We start from the raw sequence: 18641 nt of genomic DNA, 5'->3' as shown, positions 1-18641 counted from the left end.
ATTTATGCACATACTGCTTTATTTTAAAAAGTATGCACATAAATTGTGCCAGGAAAACTATCTGTAAGCATTATTATGTGCAACTGTGTACAGGTAGCTTTCCTGGGGTAATTTTCAAAGTGAAAGTACATGCATACTTTCACTATGAGAATTAATATAGAGTCTATGAGTAAAAAATATCTGCTGACTTTACAGTCTGAAAATTACCACTATGCCTCAAATTGGTTGTAAAATGGGATGTGCAGGGGAAAAAAATTCATTTTTGTTTTTGGGAGGTTTTCCCCCCACGAATTTCGGTACGTGGATTGCTTAATTTGTTTCATTAGTGTGAAAAAAAAATCAAACAATAAAAAAAACAAAAACGGGCAAAAAATGAAAACTAGGCCTTCTTCCCACCCTCCTGGAAAAATGCCGGGGCTAGGATCCCCCCTGGACCCCACCTACCGGTCTGATGGGGATCCACTGGCTAGGACTAGGCCAAAACTTAGGACTAGCATAGGCTGAGGGTGCGGTAGGTCACCACAGCCTCGGCCTACTCAAGGCTAACACCTAGGCCAAACCCAGGCCCAATGCCATGACCTGGCCCCGGAGGCCGGGTCCCGATGTCGAGGACTTGACCTTTGCCACGGCCTGGACCCAGGCCTGGTGCCACAACTCGACCCATAGGCCGGGTCCCGACAACGGGGCCTTGACCCACACCCCTGGCCCGACACTGGACCCATCCTGGAGGCTGGGTCCCGTCACCTGGGCTTTGACCCAGGCCTTGGAGCTCCTTTTTTTGGATCCTCTTCTTTCTTTGCGTGACCCCAGCGAACACTGTCATTTGGCTGTGAGGCTCCATTGTCAGCCGATGCCTCCGCCGAGACCCTAGAGACATGCTCGGACCTAGGCCATGGCCCCTGCTTTGGGCCTCAGCCTATGCCCTAGGCGAGGCCCCACCTTTGGGCCTGGGCTGAGACCCCAGCATCACACTAAGGCATAGGCCATGGCCCCTGCTTTGGGCTTCAACCTATTCCCTAGGTGAGGACCCGGCTTCAGGCCTAGACCATAGGCCCGATGCATTAGTTTAAAATAAAACAAACAAATAAGGTTCGTTTCATTTGGGGGGGGGGGGGGGCCCAATTCAGTTCGGGGTCACCCAAATGAAATGATTTAGCCTTTATTTGTCGCATTTTACATTTTTGTTTTAAACAAATGCACATCCCTATTGTAAATATGAATTTTGCAAATGTGGAAGATGGAAAAAGAAAGTATCTCCATCAATCTCCATTATGTACAAACTAGAGCTTGCAACGACTGGAGTACATCAAGGTACATGTCTGCTGAAAATTGGCATTGACAAGCATCTCAAAAAAGATATAATTGTGATGGAGAAGGTACAGAGAAGGGCTTCCAAAATGATAAGGGGAATGGAACAACTCCCCTATGAGGAAAGACTAAAGAGGTTAGGACTTTTCAGCTTGGAGAAGAGACGGCTGAGGGGGGATATGATAGAGGTATTTAAAATTATGAGAGGTCTAGAACGGGTAGATGTGAATCAGTTATTTACTCTTTCGGATAATAGAAAGACTAGGTACACTCCATGAAGTTAGCATGTGGCACATTTAAAACTAATTGGAGAAAGTTCTTTTTTACTCAAAGCACAATTAAACTCTGGAATTTGTTGCCAGAGGATGTGGTTAGTGCAGTTAGTGTAGCTGTGTTTAAAAAAGGATTGGATAATTTCTTGGAGGAGAAGTCCATTAACTGCTATTAATTAAGTTGCTATTACTAGCAATGGTAACATGGAATAGACTTAGTTTTTGGGTACTTGCCAGGTTCTTATGGGCTGGATTGGCCACTGTTGGAAACAGGATGCTGGGCTTGATGGACCCTTGGTCTGACCCAGTATGGCATGTTCTTATGTTCTTATGATCTCCACTTATTCAGTAATTATACATGACCTGCGTGCCCTTTACTCTCCCCCTCCATTCATACATCTTTTTCACAGTCACTTTTGCAGGTAAAAATTATTGGGACCTACTCAAACCATGGGCAGTCACATCACTAAACTTGCAAAATCCACCAGGCTCGCCAAAATATTAAGAAAAATAGTTATGTACGAAAAACAAAAAGGTGAATAAAGGGCTGTTATATTTTGTTACCACTTACCAAGAGAAGGCTGGGAATCAGAGCGATGGGCTTCCACGGAATGGGTGAAGGTCCTGTCTCTTCCTTCCATGTGCCACCTCTTTCTTCTGCTCTTACTGGAGGTGGAGCTTGAACATGTGGGTGCAAAGCTAAAAGAGAGAAAAAGGCGCAGTCACTCAGGATGGCTCCCCGACATATCAGCAAGCAGCAAATGGAAAGAAGGAAGAACATAACTACCTTCCCCCTCTCCAGAATAAATTCCCTCTTCCCCTCCAGAGCAAATCCCAGGGAGTGCAGACATGTATGCATCCACCAGTGGCATGCCTAGTTTGCAGGATACTGGCCCTTTGAAGAGTCAGCTGCATGCCATGGATAGTCAGGAAAAAAGAGAAGTGGAACAAAACTAAGACGTGTGGACAAAGAAGATAAAGGCAGAATGCATAGAAAAGAGAAGAAATACAGAAGGCAATTTTAGGTAGTCTGCCTATTTGTAAAGTATGTAAGTACTTTTGCTGCATGTAATATGTAGTTAATTTTCAAAGAAAAAATATAAGGAAAGTTTCCCTTTGAAATTAGCAAGCTTAAAATGCTTGTGTTAAAAGCACCCATGTACTTTGCACCCTCTATTTATGCAAGTGGGTGGAATATAAAATAGAGTGCATATAGTACTTCTCAAAATGCCAAATGCACATGCTGCTTTACTTTCACAACCTAAACATGCTCAAAAGAATGCCCCTTTTTAGCACAGCTAAAAGCACACACATTGTGATCTGACCCATGCTTTTTTAGCCACGTTGAACAGGTCAGTTTTTAGACAGGCCAGTTTACCCACGCAAATTACTATTTACCCCATAAATGGCTTTGAATATTGCCCTCACACTGTAACTCAAGGAAGACTTAAACAGCACATGACTTTTTCTATTGCATGCAACAGAAAGGAAACGATGCTGCAGTACACATCAGCTGTAAAAAGATTATTGATCAGTGGATCCTTGCAGTGATTATTCCTCTTCTCAGTCAGACAATGAGCATGACCCTATTAAGTCTGCTTTTTTAAAAATATTTTGTCCTGTGGCACATTGCCAGCATTTAAAGGGGCCAGGGCTGGGTATGCTCCTTAGTCACTTGAAACAGGAGCAAGATAAGAAGAGGCAACAGTCACTCGTTTTAACTCCAATTGTTTCCATTGATTAATGCATGGCATGGTGTTCCCTCCATGAGTAGTGGCATGGATCCCTTTTTCAGGGCAGCGAGAACAGGGGATGTGCAGGAAATCCTGGCATGAAAAAGCAATATTCCAGCCAAAATGGCTGACTGTGGCAGGGTGCTTGCAGAGGTAGGATGGGTGAAAACAGCACACCCTCCCCCCTCCCCTTGTTGCCTGAATAATGGGGATGCAGGATAGGTGATATAATGATGCAATCACTATGTGCTACAGGTGAGGCTCCTGTGGCTAGTGCTTTTTAGCCTTGCTGGCTTGTGTGAAAGTCGGTTAGGAAATGACTAGGCCATGAGAGCTATACAGATGTCAAGAGTTACATGGTGTGTATAAAGGAAAGAGGTGTAATTAAGGTCCTGTGAATACTGTGCCCTCATGCAGAGAACAGATATGAGGGATGGATGATGAATAAAGACTGTTGAAATGGGAACAAGTGTTTTGTTTACTTATTAGACCCTTGCTAGCCTTACTTGCCAGCAGTTCTTGTGCCCTGCAGTTTGCTTAGGCAGTTTGACTACACTAAGCATTTTTTGGCAAGTGTGTGAGTGCTTGGGTTTTCCCCATTGATTCCTATGGAGTCAAGGTGAATAAGCTGGAGACGGTATGCAAATGAGGCAATGTGGAGCTAGATGTACAGGCAGGTGATTTTGATGTCTTGCTCTTCAGTTACACTGTGCATGCCCGTGCAGTTTCCGTGCCTTTGTCAATAAGAAATTGACATCACCGAAGTGAGTTTGCTTGTTAAAAAAGGGATAAATTAGGCTCATGCATAAGGAAATGAAACAGCTAATGTATTCAGTGTTTCAGAGTGAACCCGATCTGAAATGTTTCCTTGTGCACTCATCACCAATTTCACCAATATTCTTCATGCGTAGCCCCTGCTCCAGCTTTGAGTAAAAGATATTTTTATTCACTAGGTTGCCTGAATTTCTGTTCATCTATGGTGCAAAATAAATGAATCGATCCGTTAGGAGTCAGAATTAAGTTTTGAGTATAAGTTATCCAGAAAAGCTGAAAAAGCTTTTGTCTATTTTCTTGCAAGGTTTTGAAATAACTCATCTTTTGCCCAGAAATTTCATTGTCTGCAACTTCTCGTTTATGAGGCAATTTTCAGACTCCCTGGGCTGAGTAATCGTGGACCTGCAATCTCATCCTCAAAGGGAAACTCTGCTGATGCACATACTGGGGTAGATTTTCAAAGGGTTATGAAAACCTACCCCTGCGCGTGCCGAGCCTATTTTGCATAGGCTCGGCGGCGCGCACAAGCCCCGGGACGTGTGTATGTCCTGGGGATTCGAAAAATGGGCGGTCCGGGGACGTGTCCGGGGGCATGGTGGTGGTCCAGGGGCGGTTCGGGGGTGTGGCCGAGTGCCCAGACACAGCGGCCTGTGTCTGGGCCTGGCGTGCCGGCAGTGAGCCGGCGCACGCAAGTTACGCCTGCCAGAGGCAGAGGCAGGCGTAACTCTATGAAACAAGGTAGTGGGGGGGATTTAGGTAGGGCTGGGGGGTGGGTTAGATAGGGGAAGGGAGGGAAAGGTGGGGGGGGACCAAAAAAAAAGTTCCCTCCAAGGCCGCTCCGATTTCAGAGCGGCCTTGGAGGGAATGGGAAAGCCATCGGGCCTCCCCTAGGGCTCGGCGCACACAAGGTGCACAAGTGTGCACCCTCTTGCACGTGCCGACCCCGGATTTTATAACATGCGCACGGCAGCGCGCGCATGTTATAAAATCAGGTGTTCATATGTGCGCGCTGGGTAGCGCACTGGGTAGCGTGCGCAAAATTTAAAATCGGTCCCACTATCGGGCAGATTTTCAAAGGGGTACGCGCGTAAGATGCGTGCGTAACCACCTGAAAACCTGCCCCAAGCTCCCCCTGCGCACGCCGAGCGCAAGCCCCGGGACGCGCGTATGTCCTGGGGCTTCAAAAAAGGGGCTAGCTGGGGCCTGGCGGCGGGCCAGGGGTGTGTCCGGGGTGTGGCGGCGGTCCGGGGTGGGGCAGGGAGGGAGTCGGCGGCGCGCACAAGTTACGCCTGCAGGCAGGCTGCTCGACTCGGTGTGCACAGGTTGCACAATTGTGCACCCCCCTGCACACTCCGACCCTGGATTTTACAACTTGCGCATGGCAGCACGTGCATGTTGTAAAATCGGGCGTAGATTTGTTCGCACCGGGTTGAGCGAACAAATCTGCGCCCTCGCGTAAGTTTAAAGATTTGCCCCTATGAGTACAAAAGTACCCATAGACTTTGCCTGCATTGAAGCAGGGGCAAAATAGGCACAGAGTATATGCACTATGATTTCAAAATGAACACACTGGGGGGTAGATTTTAAAAAAGTACGCCCGCACGTACTTTTGTTCGCGCACCAGGCGCAAACAAGAGTACGCCGGATTTTAATAGATACGCGTGTAGCCGCGCTTATCCTTTAAAATCCGGGGTCAGCACACGCAAGGCTGTGCAAAATCAGCAGCCTGCGTGCGCCGAGTCACGCAGTCTGCCTCCGTTCCCTCCACCCCCCGCACCTTCCCCTCCCTTCCCCTACCTAAACCCCCCTTACCTTTGTTTGACAAGTTATGCCTGCGCCAGCCGCGCGATTCCCCAGCCCGGGAGCAGTTTCGGAGGCCTCGGCCACACCCCTGAAATGCCCCGGGCCGGAGCCACGCCCATGTCCCCGCCCCCGAATGACACGCCCCCGGCAACACCCCCCCCCCAGAAAGCCCCGGGACTTGCGCGCGTCCCGGGGCTTTCGTGTGCAGCCAAGCCTATTCAACATAGGCTCGACGTGCATAGGGGGAACTTGGGGCAGGTTTTCGGGGGGTACGCGCGTACCCCTTTGAAAATCTGCCCATGTGTACTTTCCCTCCATTCCCTGACTGAGTCCCACACTCATTTCTACATGAGTAAAGGTTTGCAAATAGCACTTGATTTTCAAAAGCAATTGCAAGCTTAAAACTGGGTTTTACTTTGAACTGTGGACTTTTGAATATTGCTACAATATTTGCTATTGAAGTTTCAATAGGTTTTGCCCACATTAAGTGCACTTAACTAGAGTAAATGACTTTTGAAAATAACTACAATATTATGTTACATTTGCATGTGTAACACCTTTGAAAATTCACCTAATAGTGAAACAGCTCATGCACCTACAGTGAGTGGAGACAATTTTTCAAACCCATTTTTGCATGAGTAAACATTTTGCCCACTTAAAAAACTTTTGAAAATTGCCTTCTTGGAGAAAACATTTCCAGACAAGAAAACATGAACATGACAATTTGATTGCACACATGGGCGACTAGGGAATGTCCGAGGTTGTTCCCAAATTGCCTATTATTTTGAGTAATTTGAAACACTGGAATTAAATGGTTCTAAATCATCTGGAAACCTGAAACATGCTATATGTCAAATCCTGACTTGAAAAAAAATATCTGCCCAAATAAAAACATGCTTATTAATATAGTAAAATAAAAACAAACAGCAGATAATATATTATGAAGTAAAATACCATAAAAATAAACTAAACTGAAGAGTTATAGATTAGTTTGCACTAACTTCCTATGGAGTTGCGCCTGTATCTGTTAGCCTCACCACAGAATTCCCCTGCTGTATCCATTGCCTGCCTCTTTTCCATCTTCTTATTTTTGATGCGCGTGCGGCTATATGCACCTGTAATTGCTTGTGCATTGCCCATATCTGCATATATTTTTGCACGAACAACGCTTTTAAAATAGACCACCTAGTTTGTTTGTTATTTTAATCTTAGACCACAGTTGCATGTAGAAAGCCTGCCTCAAGCTATTATCTTTTACTATGATCTTCTTCGAGAGCTATATGCTTCCTTTTGTTGATAATTTTATCCATCAGCTTGTGTGTCCTCCCAGGCTTACATGCCTTTGCCCACACACTGGCTTACTCCTTCCAACTGCTTGTCTGTTCCTATTCATTAAACTCAAATGCTTGCTAGTGAAGAACAGAGCTTACTGTTTTGCATTAAATGAACAAGAGGGTAGGTTGGAATGTAATTGTGGTGTGTACTCTGGGGGACCGTGGGATCTGTTCTGTTGTTTTATGGCATTTTCTCTCGTCAAGTTCAATTGTAAACACGAGGAGTTTTTTTCTTAAAAAAAAGAAAATAAAACAGGGATATAGTAAGTACGTTCTTCAGACACTATTTGTATATGAACAGATGGGCAGTGCATTTCTGCTCTTCAGTCACCGAATGTCATAGCTAATGTCATGTTTTAAAATGGAAAATCAAAACATTTATTACCATGTTGTAATTTGTAAGATTATAGTTGTGAAAATAATAGTCCTCTTGGCAATATATTCTACTAAATAGTAGAAAGTAGAAAAAGAATACTGTCTTTACCCAACAAAAATAAAATTAGTGAAAGCAATACCAGTACATTACTTGGGTAGAGGCAATTCCTTTGATAAGGCTAAAGGACATTTAAAGTTTCAAGCTTGTTGGACTACTAAATAGAAAGGAATTTAGTAGTCCTGGAAGTTTGTGTTTTAAACAACCATTGGCCTTAGAAAGGTATCATGTCCGCTCAATTATTCTGTTGGCTTTCTTTTAATTGATGTTAGCAAATGCCCTTTCCTTCTACCTGAGACATGTAAGTACTGTTGTGCGTAGTTATCTTGTAGTCGAACCTGCCATCAAAGATGTGGCAATTCATTGCAGCTCATTCTGGGAGACCTGCTTTCATGTATATTCATCTTCAAAAAACTCCTAATTAACCGCAATATCAGTCCGAGTTCATTTTAGTTTGCCCACCACGTGAACTTTACTCTGTCAATTCTAAACATAGGCAAGGTCATTTTCAAAGGCATGTCATAAATAAGTTCACCTGGAGTAAAGGCATTCCCAGAAGCTAGACTGGGGAGGGGTTTCCATTTGCAAACATACTTTTGGATTTTCAACAATATCTGTATAATTTTCCCTGAAAAATATCCACACATATAATAGTAAATATACTTGTGTGGAGGAAAATATGGTAGGATAATTGTCTGCTATGAAAATTGGTATAACTTAACGTGTATTTTTGCCAACTGTCTTAAGCGGTCTATATGAAAGTTTCTCCTCAAACTGTAACTTTCAGAAATTACTGCAGTAACATGGAACGTAGAGCATAAGTTGCATTATACAGTCATATTTATTTTGAAGTCATTATTCAAAAACCATTTAGATGGATAGCCGAAAAGTTTTCTGTCTAAATGACTAAACTGGCATATTGAGAGATTTATACAGCTAAATTCTAGCCGTATAACTAATTTTCCAGCTAGAATTTAGGCTCATAGTTGGAAGCATTCCAGGGGTGGATGGAAAGCATTTCGAGGAGGAGCAGAGTTAGCTGTTAACTTACACAGCTATCTCTGGTCGTGTCACTGACCTGCCCTAAAGTTAGCCAGATAAACATATCCCTGATAACTTTAAGATAGCTGAGTACATTCAGCGGCGGGACGCTCAAAGTGGATAACAGTCCTGATATATAAAATAGTTAATAACTGAACATTAACAACAATAAGATGCGATACTCATCGCGAATGCCGGTATAGAAAAACTTAAAATAAATAAAATAAATACAATAACAAATAAAGGGAAGTTGTTTTCTGTCGTGGTATATTTGTAAAAGAGATCAATAGTGGGCTTGCATTTTCATTGTACAATACTCTTCATTGGGTCATAGGAAAACCAGTTAAAACAGAAACTATCCATGCAGTTGTATCAAGGATTAAGTGACTACAGCAATGAATGATGAATTGCTTAGCTACACTGTATTATCTGTATTTGTAATTGAGACCATTGATTTACACCGCACTTTCTTAATTTTATAGGACAGCAACGTGTTTCTGTAACCAGTCTGTTGGTGTGTCATGGTTTATTGCTGGTTGGTACAAATCTGGGTATTATTGTGGCACTACCAATCCCTCGGTTGCAGGGTATTCCGAAAGTAACTGGTAAGTAAAATATTTAGTATTTGGTATATGGTTTTGATAGTCATATGGTGAAGAATTGCTTTTAACTTTGGTAATTGTGGTATTAATGCATTATCAGAGCACATCTGTTGGGCTTCTTCTATAGTTTTGCTGTGCTTTGTTGTGATTTCAAAAAGGGGCGTGGTCTCGCAGGGCATGGGCATTTTGGGGCGTGGCCAAGAAATGTGTTTGTAAATACATACTCACCCTGGCGCATGCCCAGTTCCTTTGCCGCATAACTTTATTTCTGCTATGGAGGAGGTGTAATTGTAAAAAACAAAAACAGCCATTTTGGAGAGGTTTAAAGGGTCTGGGGGGAGTGCAGGCTATTAAACCAGGGGGTTTGAAGGATCTAGCTCAACCCTGGGCGAACTGGTGGATGAAATGGTGAAACTGGTCATGGTGTGGGCATGCACCAGTTTTAAAAAATCCTGACTTACACTGTAGAAACCCAATTTACATGCCTGGATAGGCACACACCTAAAATTGTGCACACGTGTGGGCGCCCAGGCTCTTTTATTATGTGTGCGCAAGTTATAAAATGGCCATGTATCTAGACGCATGCAGACATATATGTGCCAAAGTGTGTTTGAATGCCGGTTTAAAAGTTACTGCCCCTATGTTTTCATATCACAACATGGGTTACTATGGCTGTAGATGATGGTAATCATATGGCATTTCTGGTAGATCCAATATTTATTTACCTATTTATTTATTTATTTAGACAATTCTTTTTTTGTTTGTTTTTTTATATTTTATTGAGTTTTATAGACATTTTATATACCGTCATCCCATATAAAGATCATAGCGGTACTAAGGTTCATAATCTTAAACATTGTGAGCGCCTAAACTAGTTGCAGAGAAGAGGAGCACCACACTAGTCATTGAGGGTCACACACAGGCCTGGTTTACAGTATATTCACAATAAACCATCAGGTATACATGCATACATCTGGTCTGAGATCCAGGTTAAGGTACATAGCATGGTTGCCCACAAAATCATAAGTGTTGGTGGCTTTCAGGGACCAGATCAGTGCACCCTTGATCTGGAGCTAATAATAAGTTCCAAACAGACTTGCACATGGGTCTTGAGTTGAAGCTTCACTATGGTCATTCAGTCAGGAATATTCAAACCAGGGAGCAGCAAATAAATATTGCCTGCTGCAAAGGTAGCAGACCTTACGCGTCACCTAGATAGGATTATAGACCGTGCTGGGGAGGAGCCGGCTGTCTTGGTACATGTGGGCACCAACGACTTAGGAAAATGTGGGAGAGAGGTTCTGGAAGCCAAATTTAGGATTTTAGGTAGAAAGCTGAAATCCAGAACCTCCAGATTAGCATTCTCTAAAATGCTCCCTGTTCCACACGCAGGTCCCCAGAGGCAGGCAGAGCTCCAGAGTCTCAATGCGTGGATGAGATGATGGTGCAAGGAAGAGGGATTCAGTTTTGTAAGGAACTGGGGAACCTTTTGGGGAAGGGGGAGTCTCTTCCGAAGGGATGGGCCCCACCTTAACCAGGGTGGAACCAGACTGCTGGTGCTAACCTTTAAAAAGGAGATAAACTAGAACAAAGGGGAAAGCCAACAGTCGCTCAGCAGTGCATGGTTCAGAGAGAGGTATCTTCAAAGGATACTAATGATGCATTAGAATTAGAGCATCCCGACAGTGAGGTTCCAATAATAAGAAAAGTAGTCCAAGTGCCTGTAACTAAAAACTCACCTGACCTAAAAAATTCTAACTTATCCCTATCAATTAAAAAGCAGAATGAAAATACAAACTAAAAAACAAACTTCTGTTTATTCGCTGCCTTACTGACTATTAAAAGCACAAACACACTAAATAATATTCCCCAATAGTTAACTTCGCCCCAATACTCTTAAAAAAGAAAATTTCCCAAGCAAAACTTACTGATTCCTTTCAGCCACCAGCAAGGTGATCCTCTCCTCTCAGTGCTCCCACTGGATTATGGGTTACTGAGTTCTTCCCTTGCAATATATTATTTATTTTATTTATTTGTTTTTGTATACCGATGTTCGTATGTACAATCCATCGGTTTACAATACATAGAATTCAGTTATATAAGATGACAATATGCAGAAATATTAAATATGAAAAATATCTTTAAACATTATTAAAATAATATTAAATATCCTAAAATACAATAAAACTTGAGTCATAAGAATATAAATAAATATCTAAAATGCAATCAAGTACTGTTAGCATTCCTCGATGTTAAAGTTAAAAATAGATAAATAACTGTATCATGAATAAAATGGGTAGAGGTCATTTGTTTCCTGTGTTAAGAGAAGGCTTGCTGAAAGAGCCAGGAAGTTGCAAAGAATATTAAAATCACTAGAAAACAAGGTTTTGCCATTTGAGAATGGTAAAGTTTAGCATATTCTAGAAATGGAATATCTGTGTTTCTTAGTTAAAGAAGAGTTGCCACTCTTTACTCTGTTTGGTCATCTTTTCTTTAAAACTTATATTGAGCAATAATAGGGCATGGAAGGAGACCTGCGTGTTGGATCTAATGCTGGTCTTGGAAGAGTCATAGAGAACTGTGACAGGGCTTGTAATGGCTTTAGTGGTGGAGGACAGCACTTTAACAGATTCTGGGTAGGTTTGGAGCTGACATGGAAGGCAGTGGTAGGAAAGGGGTTGAAAGTGCAGGTAAAAGACATGGAGGTGGGAAGCTGTGTTTTGCTGCGCATGAGAATTTCTATGCTTTTTTTATACAAAATGTAAGCTTCGTCACTGGGCGGACTGGATGGGCCAGTTTGATCTTTTTTTCTGCTGTCAATTAGAATATTACTATGCAATTTGTTTCTTCTGTAGATAGTAATACTTCTGTATTTCTTTTCTCCACCTCTTGATCTGTATGTTTATTAATTTTCATCTTTCTCATGCAATGTTATATGTTGTTTTTCTGCACAAGATGTTATTTTATTGTTCTTATTTGTTGTTTAATAAAAATCATTTAAAAGACTGAGGTTTTTTTTTTCCAATGTATTAGCTTAAATAGCAAGAACTGTCCCAGTGTATCACATATTCCATATGTTCTTTCCTTTCCTTTAACCTGCAGCTGGAACTGTCCAAAAATAGAATGAAAAATATTAAAACATGAAAAAAATAGCAAAAATATACAAAGACAGGAAATATATTGACACTGTGGCAGATGCTGTTTGTCAGCCAACGCTACAGTATTTTTACTCAGAACAATAAGAGTCATGAAAGAATACATCTGAATCGGTACAATGCCTAGGAGTCCTATTCAATATCTGACCTTCCATGCTGCTTGGGGATTCAGGTTTTATATATATTTGATTTTGTTTATTAAGAGAGAAACAGAGACATTGATGGCAGATTCACACTGCTAATCCCATGTAGTCTATGTTCCTTAGTGAAGTACCACATGCCTTATTTCATCTCTGAGTTTACATTCCTTTCCCTAAGTCTAAGGATCCTCTCTGGTTGTCCCATTCCTTTGTAGGCAACTTTCACAGCTTGGAGAAGACTTAGGCTGAGGGGGGATATGATAGAAGTGTTTAAAATCATGAGAGGTCTAGAACGGTTAGATGTGAATCGGTTATTTACTCTTTCGGATAATAGAAAGACTAGGGGGCACTCCATGAAGTAAGCATGGGGCACATTTAAAACTAATCAGAGAAAGTTCTTTTTTACTCAATGCACAATTAAACTCTGGAATTTGTTGCCAGAGGATGTGGTTGGTGCAGTTAGTATAGCTGTGTTTAAAAAAGGATTGGATAAGTTCTTAGAGGAGAAGTCCATTACCTGCTATTAATTAAGTTGACTTAGAAAATAGCCACTGCTATTACTAGCAACGGTAACATGGAATAGACTTAGTTTTTGGGTACTTGCCAGGTTCTTATGGCCTGGATTGGCCACTGTTGGAAAAAGGATGCCGGGCTTGATGGACCCTTGGTTTGACCCAGTATGGCATGTTCTTATTGTTAAGGGTGCATCTATCTGTCTACTCATATGTATGTTGCAACTCGGCAGCTAGATTACTACTACTCAAATCTGCCTGAAATTCGGTTTGGGGTATGGAGACTGCAAGTTGTCAGGGAATTATTTTCTTTTGAATCGGTGCAGAATGACATTTGCCTGACAACTTTTACTGCCTGTTCCCCATGCCGACATTCACTACTTGTGAGGAGGGGAAAAACATCTTTGCGTCATGCTTCTAGTATGCACTTTTCAACTTGATGAGGTTTGATATTATGGTTGCTCTTTGCTGAGAAACTATTGCATGCATTCACTACCCAGTCTGTGGAGAAATATATTGGGGCAGATTTTCATCTTACGTGTGTAGCCCCCGAAAAGCTGCCCCTTCCACCCCCTGCGCGCACCGAGCCTATCTTGCATAGGCTTGGCAGCGCGTGCAAGCCCTGGGACGCGTGTCAGGGGCGTGTCGCAGTCAGCGCATCATTGGGGGCGGGGCCGCAGGCGTGGTTCCTGCCCGGGGTGTGGCTGCAGCCTCCGGACCAGCCCCTCGACCGGAACATGGCGCGTCGGCAGGCGTAACTTGTAAAATAATGGTGGGGGGGGGAATTAGTTAGGGCTGGGGGGATGGGTTAGATAGGGGAAGGGAGGGGAAGGTGGGGGGACCGGAAGGAAAGTTCCCTCCGAGGCCGCTCCAAAATCGGAGCGGCCTCGGAGGGAACGGAGGATGGCTGCTTGGCTCGGCGCTCACAGGCTGCCGATTTTGCGCAGCCTTGCACGCGCCGACCTTGTATTTTATAACATACGTGCAGTAGCGCACGCATGTTATAAAATCGGGAGTAGATTAGTTCACGCTGGGTTGTGCAAACAAATCTACTCCCGCGAGCACCTTTTAAAATCTACCCCATTTTTTTTACATTACTCCTGCATCTATCCCATTCTGGTCTGATGATATGATTCCTTTCTATGAAAGCATATTTTCTACCATAAAATATTTGCATACTCTGTATTTATATCCTAAAGCTATATAAATATCTTTCATATATCCCTCATGTCTACTACTACTACTACTACTACTACTACTACTACTACTACAACTACTACTTAACATTTCTGTAGTGCTCCACGATATACGCAGCACTGTACAAACATACAAAAAGACAGTCCCTGCTCAATAGAGCTTATAATCTAATAAGACAAACATTCAGGACAAGAGTCTTGGTTAAAAGAAAAGAAGGTATAAGATTTAAAAGCGATTTCAAAAAGGTGGGTCTCATAAAATATACATGTTTTAGGTCCTGTACATTTCATTTTAGACCCTATGCTATTTTGGTTGCTGTTCTCTGGTTTGCATCTGCTTTATCTTTAACCTTCCAGAGATTCAGCTTCTAGACCTGTTTGCAGTGCTCTAGATGAGATCTCACCAATGATTTCTACATAGATATTGCCACTTCCCCTTTACTACTGATTGTATCTTTCACTTTCCTTTCCGCATTTCCGCTGTCTTTTTCACTGCCTTTTCTCACTCTTTGGCAACCTACTGCTGTCCTAGGTTACTATGCATGAGCTTGTTCTTTTTGTATTAAACCTCAGCTTCTGTATTCTTAATCACTCTGCAAGATTAAATTTCTTACCATAATAACATGGGGTTATATTTTCAAAGAGATCTAGTTGTGTAATTATAGAGTCAGGGTGACAATATTCCTCTGCAGAACAGCTAACTATAACTAGTTTGTGAAATTCAGTTGTTGGCATTCTGGGGAAGGAGGATAAGGGTAAGTTAGAACATAAGATATGCCATACTGGGTCAGACCAAGGGTCCATCAAGCCCAGTATCCTGTTTCCAACAGTGGCCAATTCAAGTCACAGTAACCTGGCAAGTACCCAAACATTAAATTGATCCCAAGGTAACAAGCAGTGGCTATTTCTTATTGATTATAGACTTCTCCTCCAATAACTTATCCAAACCTATATTAAACACAGCTACATCAACTGCCTTAACCACATCCTCTGGCAATGAATTCCAGAGCTTATTGTACATTGAGTGAAAAAGAATTTTCTCCGATTTGTTATAAATGTGCTACTTGCTAACTTCATGGTGTGCCCCCTAGTCTTTCTATTTTGTGAAAGAGTAAATATCTGATTCATATTTACCCATTGAAGTGCTTTCATGATTTTGTAGACCTCAATCACATTCCCCCTCTGCTGTCTCTTCTCAAGCTGAACAGCCCTAACCTCTAGCCATTTTTCATAGGGGAGCCATTCCATCCCCTTTATCCTTTTCGTCATCCTTCTCTGTACTTTCTCCAGTGTAACTATATCTTTTTTGTGATGCGGTGACAAGAATTGCACACAGTATTCAAGGTGCAATCTTGCCATGGAGCGATACAGAAGCATTGACATCCATCGCTTTATTCCCCATTGCCTTCATAATAATTCTTAACATTCTGGGACCTGCTTTCTGCACATATTTATTGCATCGGCCCTTCTGTTTGCTTTTTTGTCTGCCACAGCACACTGAGCCAATGATTTCAATGTATTTATCCAGTAACGCCTAGATATGTTTCTTGGGTGGTAGCTCCGAATATGCAACCTAATATCATGTAACTACAGCTAGGGTTATTTTTCCCTATATGCATCACCTTGTACTTGTCCACTTGAAATTTCTTCTGCCATTTGGATGACCAATCTCCAAGTCTCACAAAGTCCTCCTGCAATTTATCACAATCCACTTGTGATTTAACTACTCAATAATTTTGTGTCATCTGCAAATTTGATTACCTTACTCGTCGTATTCCTTTCCAAATCATTTATAAATATATAGAAAAGCACCCTGAGGCACTCCTCTGTTTACCCTTTTCCTCTGAGAACATTGACCATTTAATCCTATTCTCTGTTTCCTGTCTTTTAACCAGTTTGCAATCTACAAAAGGACATCTCTCCGATCCCATGACGTTTTAGTTTTCTTAGAAGCCTCTCATGAGGAACTTTGTCAGACACCTTCTGAAAATCCAAATACACCACATCTACCTTCAAAAAAATGTAGCAGGTTTGTGAGGCAAGACCCTCCTTGGGTAAATACATGCTGGCTGTGTCCTATTAGATCATATCTATCTATATGTTCTGTGATTTTATTCTTTATTACAGTTTCCACAATTTTCCCCATCACTGAAGTCAGGCTCACTGGTCTGCAGTTTCCCGAATCATCTCTGGAGCTCTTTTTATATATCAGGCTTACATTGGCCACCTTCCAGTCTTCAGGTTCAACAGATGATTTTAATGATAGGTTACAAATTATTTGTAATAGGTGTGAAATTTCATTTTTTAGTTCTTTCAGAACCCTGGGATGTATGCCATCTTGTCCAGGTGATTTGCTACTCTTCAATCTAGTCTGCTACATTTTACAGGTTTACAATGATTCTGGTCAGTTCATCTAAATCCTCACCCTTGAAAAAAGTCTCCAGAATGAGTATTTCCCCACCATCCTCCTCAGTAAACACCGCAGCTAAGAATTAATTTAGTCTTTCTACGATGGCCTTATCTTCATTATGTGCCCCTTTAACCACGCAATCATCTTAATGGTCCAGCTGACTTCTTCACAGGTTTCCTGCTTTGGATATATTTTTAAAAGTTGTGACGAGTTTTTGCCTCTACAGCCAACTTCTTTTCAAATTCTCTTTTAGCCTGTCTTATTAATGTTTTACATTTAACTTGCCAATACTTATGCTTTTTCTTATTTTCTTCAGGTGGATCCTGCTTCCAGTTTTTGAAGGAAGATCTTTTAGCAAAAATAGCTTCTTTCAGCTCATGTTTTAACCATACTGTCAAACATTTGTCCTTCCTTCCTCTTTTCTTAATGCGTGTAATACATCTGGATTGTGCTTCTAAGATGGCATTTTTTTTAACAATGTCCACGCCTGTTGTATATTCTTAAACCTTTGTAGCTGTTCCTTTTAGTTTTTTATTAATTGTTTTTCTCATTTTCTCAAAGTTTCCCCTTTGAAAGTTTAGTGCTAGAACCATGGATTTACTTACTATCCCTCTTCCAGTCAGTAATTCAGATTTGATCATAATATGATCATTAGGGCCAAGCAGCCTTACCACCATTACCTCTCTTACCAAATCCTGTGCTCCACTGAGAATTAGATCTAAAATTGCTCCCTCTCTTGTTGGTTCCTGAACCAATTACTCCATAAAACTATCATTTATTCCATCCAGGAACTTTCTTTCTAGCAAGTTCTGATGTTACATTTACCCAGTCAATATTGGGGTAAATGAAACCTCCCATTTTTACTGCACTACCAATTTGGTTAGCTTCCCTATTTTCTCCTCTCATTTCACTGTCCATCTCATCATTTTGGCCAGGTGGACGGTAGTATATCCCATTCGCTATACTTTTTCCCAACACACAAGGGATTTCTACCCATAAAGATTCAATTGTACATTTTGGGGTAGATTTTACAAAATTACGTACATGCGTACTTTTGTTCGCGCACCAGGCGCAAACAAGAGTACGCGGGATTTTAATAGATATGCGTAGTCGCGCGTATCTGTTAAAATCCGGGATCGGCACGTGGCAAGGCTGAGCAAAATCGACATCCTGCACGCGCCGAACCGCGCAGCCGGCCTCTGTTCCCTCCGAGGCCGCTCCGAAATAGAAACGCGTGTAACCCTTTGAAAATCTACCCCTTTGTCTCTTGCAGGATCTTTATCTTATTGGACTCTATGCCATCCCGGACATAAAACACCACCCTGCTACCAAGTTGCTCCTCTATCATTGCAATATAATTTGTACCCTGGTATAGCACTATCCCATTGGTTATCCTCCTTCCACTATATCTCTGAGATACCAATTAAGTCTGTCATCATTCACTGCTATACACTCTAACTCTCCCATCTTAACTTCTTAGGCTTCTGGCATTAGCATACAAACATTTCAAAGTGTGTTTTTTGTTTGTATTAACATTCTGCTTTTCAGTTAACAGGGATAATTTGGAATCTTTTAGCTCAGGTGATTCTTTACTTGTAGGTTCATGGACTTCTTTTCATACTATTGGAGCCTCTCTGTTGGGATGCCCTAACTCTCATGCTTTATTAGTATTCTTTGAAGATACCTCCCTCTGAACCATATGCTGCTGAGCAACTGTCTGCTTTCCCCTTTGTTCTAGTTTAAAAGCTACTCTGTCTCCTTTTTAAAGGTTAGTGCCAGCAGCCTGGTTCCACCCTGATTAATGTGGAGTCTGTCTCTTTGAAAAAGACTACCCCTTCCACAGTCCCTTATAAAACTGAAACCCTCTTCCTTGCACCATCGTCTCATCCACGCATTGAGACTCTGGAGTTTTGTCTGCCTCTGGGGAC

General features: G+C 42.0%; 1 protein-coding gene across 3 annotated transcripts in view; it reads left to right on the top strand.

Annotated features, from left to right (window-relative positions):
• ARHGEF10 (Rho guanine nucleotide exchange factor 10) overlaps window positions 1-18641 on the top strand; it is a 370273-nt gene that overhangs the window by 343475 nt on the left and 8157 nt on the right. For all 3 annotated transcript variants that reach the window (XM_029595755.1, XM_029595756.1, XM_029595757.1), the window contains exon 28: window positions 9181-9303. In XM_029595755.1, coding sequence (XP_029451615.1) covers window positions 9181-9303 — 123 coding nt within the window. The remainder of the gene's footprint in view (window positions 1-9180; window positions 9304-18641) is intronic.

The sequence above is a fragment of the Rhinatrema bivittatum genome, chromosome 3 (genome assembly GCF_901001135.1).
Source record: "Rhinatrema bivittatum chromosome 3, aRhiBiv1.1, whole genome shotgun sequence".
Lineage (NCBI taxonomy): Eukaryota > Metazoa > Chordata > Amphibia > Gymnophiona > Rhinatrematidae > Rhinatrema > Rhinatrema bivittatum.
This window is presented reverse-complemented; position numbering and strand designations above follow the sequence as displayed.